The sequence below is a fragment of the Carassius gibelio genome, chromosome B9 (assembly GCF_023724105.1).
Source record: "Carassius gibelio isolate Cgi1373 ecotype wild population from Czech Republic chromosome B9, carGib1.2-hapl.c, whole genome shotgun sequence".
Classification (NCBI taxonomy): domain Eukaryota; kingdom Metazoa; phylum Chordata; class Actinopteri; order Cypriniformes; family Cyprinidae; genus Carassius; species Carassius gibelio.
Genome location: NC_068404.1, coordinates 32,733,256 through 32,735,841, shown reverse-complemented (window position 1 = coordinate 32,735,841; position 2,586 = coordinate 32,733,256). Strand labels below are relative to the sequence as shown.

General features: G+C 36.0%; 1 protein-coding gene across 1 annotated transcript in view; it reads right to left on the bottom strand.

Annotated features, from left to right (window-relative positions):
- The window catches only part of LOC127964738 (neuromedin-S-like), a 4,149-nt gene extending 3,278 nt beyond the window's left edge, over nucleotides 1-871 (bottom strand). Inside the window, exons 1-2 of the mRNA XM_052565045.1 lie at nucleotides 805-871; nucleotides 337-389 (exon numbers count right to left, since the gene is read on the bottom strand). Coding sequence (XP_052421005.1) covers nucleotides 337-389; nucleotides 805-871 — 120 coding nt within the window. The remainder of the gene's footprint in view (nucleotides 1-336; nucleotides 390-804) is intronic.
- Between the last annotated feature and the right edge of the window lie 1,715 nt (nucleotides 872-2,586).

Sequence of the window (2,586 nt, the reverse complement as noted above, 5' to 3'; positions counted from 1 at the left end):
AATAATCCGGATATTTTAATGAAAGAAGTATTTTCTGCTCACCCTTTCTGCATTTATTTGACTTAGAAAATACTGCAAAATTGTGAAATATTATTTCTAATTTAAATCATCTGTTTTCTGTGTGAATCTGTGTTAAAGTGTAATGTATTTCTGTATTTTCAGCATCATTCCTCCAGTCTTCAGTGTCACATGATCTTCAGAAATCAGAATAATATGATGATTTACTGCTCGAGAAACATTTCTGATTATCATCAGTGTTGAACACAGGTAATTATTCCAAACTGTGAGACAGATCAATAAACAAGTCAAAAATGTATCAGTCATATCTTCTCATACCTGAACATAACCTCCATAATCATCACAATCTGTCAGTGGACTTGGATAGCTTTCTGCAATCATAAAATACAAAGTCAATTATTTAATTTGTTCATTTATTTTCACTGTAAAATATTGAAACTGTAAACCACTCTCGGGGATATCCCTCTCCAAATCATAAAGCACGCACACTCACACACACACACACGAATAATTATTTGGGAAATCTTAATCAAAATGCAAAAAAACATTTGGATACTAGTTTTAGATGAAAGTCTGTTATGGTTATAAAAACAATAGAGCCGTCAGGTAGTGCTTCTGAATATATTCAATAGAAAGTCAAATGAGGATATAACTTTATCTGTTTGATTCCTTTATAATCATTCCTTTAAATGATTCTTCTGCACAAGTTAGTCTACATGATAGTTTCAGAATGAGAAAAGTGCTGAAGTGACTGCTCTGTGAAGTGTTTCTGCTGGAGTTACTCACCCACAGAAGAGCAGAAGATGATGATGAAGAGCACAGAAGAGCAGAAGAGACACGCGCCGCTCCTCATCTCTGGACGGTCACTGCAGGTCAGTCAGCACCGCTGGAACTACTGAACAACTGAAGAGAAGTGAAGAGAAGTGCTGCTGATGCTGGAGGGATGAAGTCTCTCAGAGCAGCCGGCCAATCAGCAGCCAGATACGAGGAGCCAATCATGAGAGGTCCTGCTCTCTTAATGAGGCCTCGAACCCCCCGCGATGACATCACTGCCTACAGATCACACACAGCCTGGAGAACCAAAGGATGCTCTGAGAACCCTGTTATTAAATGTTATTTCTCACTGTATTTTCCCTTGACTTTTGGCTTTTATACTTTTTTACTTTTTTATTTTTTTATTTATCATCTGTTATGATCACTTTGAAATATTTTTTTTGTTAAGCTCTTTAAATGATCATTGTGCATGAATTGTGTTTTATAAACAAGCTTGCCTCGGTAACAGAAAACATTCTCACAACTTTTTATTAACTTTGATTTTTTTGTCTGTGTTTTTAAGTTATTTAAATGTGAATGCAAAACATTCTTAAAGTAATGTTTATGGAATAGTCTTAGAACTTTATTGCTATTGATAGTGTTGAAATTATTCAGCCAAGTGATGATATCTCAGATCATTATTTAGTTCTGTGCAAACTTCATATAACCAAAATTGTAAATTCTACTTCTTGTTACAAGTATCGAAGAACCATCACTTCTACCGCAAAAGACTGCTTTTTTATGTTATCTTCCTGATGTATCCAAATTCCTTAGCATATCCAAAACCTCAGAACAACTTGATGATGTAACAGAAACTATGGACTCTCTCTTTTCTAGCACTTTAAATACAGTTGCTCCTTTACGCTTAAGGAAGGTTAAGGAAAACAGTTTGACACCATGGTATAATGAGCATACTCGCACCCTAAAGAGAGCAGCCCGAAAAATGGAGCGCAGCTGGAGGAAAACAAAACTAGAGGTATTTCGTATTGCTTGGCGGGAAAGTAACATATCCTACAGAAAAGCATTAAAAACTGCTAGATCTGATTACTTTTCTTCTCTTTTAGAAGAAAACAAACATAACCCCAGGTATTTATTCAATACAGCGGCTAATTTAACAAAAAATAAAGCCTCAACAAGTGTTGACATTTCCCAACACCACAGCAGTAAAGACTTTATGAACTACTTTACTTCTAAAATCGATACTATTAGAGATAAAATTGCAACCATTCAGCCGTCAGCTACAGTTTCACATCAGACAGTGCACTATAGACCCCCTGAGGAACAGTTCCACTCATTCTCTACTATAGGAGTGGAAGAATTGTATAAACTTGTTAAATCATCTAAACCTACAACATGTATGTTAGAGCCTACACCATCTAAGCTCCTAAAAGATTCTAAAAAATTCCTCATTGTCATTAGGATAAGATACTAGAAAAGGTGGTATCCTCACAATTATGTTCCTTCTTAGAGAAAAATGGTATATGTGAGGATTTCCAGTCAGGATTTAGCCGTATCATAGTACTGAGACTGCTCTCCTTAGAGTTACAAATGATCTGCTCTTATCATCTGATCGTGGGTGTATCTCTCTATTAGTTTTATTGGATCTTAGTGCTGCGTTTGACACAATTGACCACAGCATTCTTTTGCATAGACTTGAACACTTTGTTGGCATCAGTGGAAGTGCACTAGCATGGTTTAAATCGTACTTATATGACCGCCATCAGTTCGTAGCAGTGAATGAAGATGTATCATATC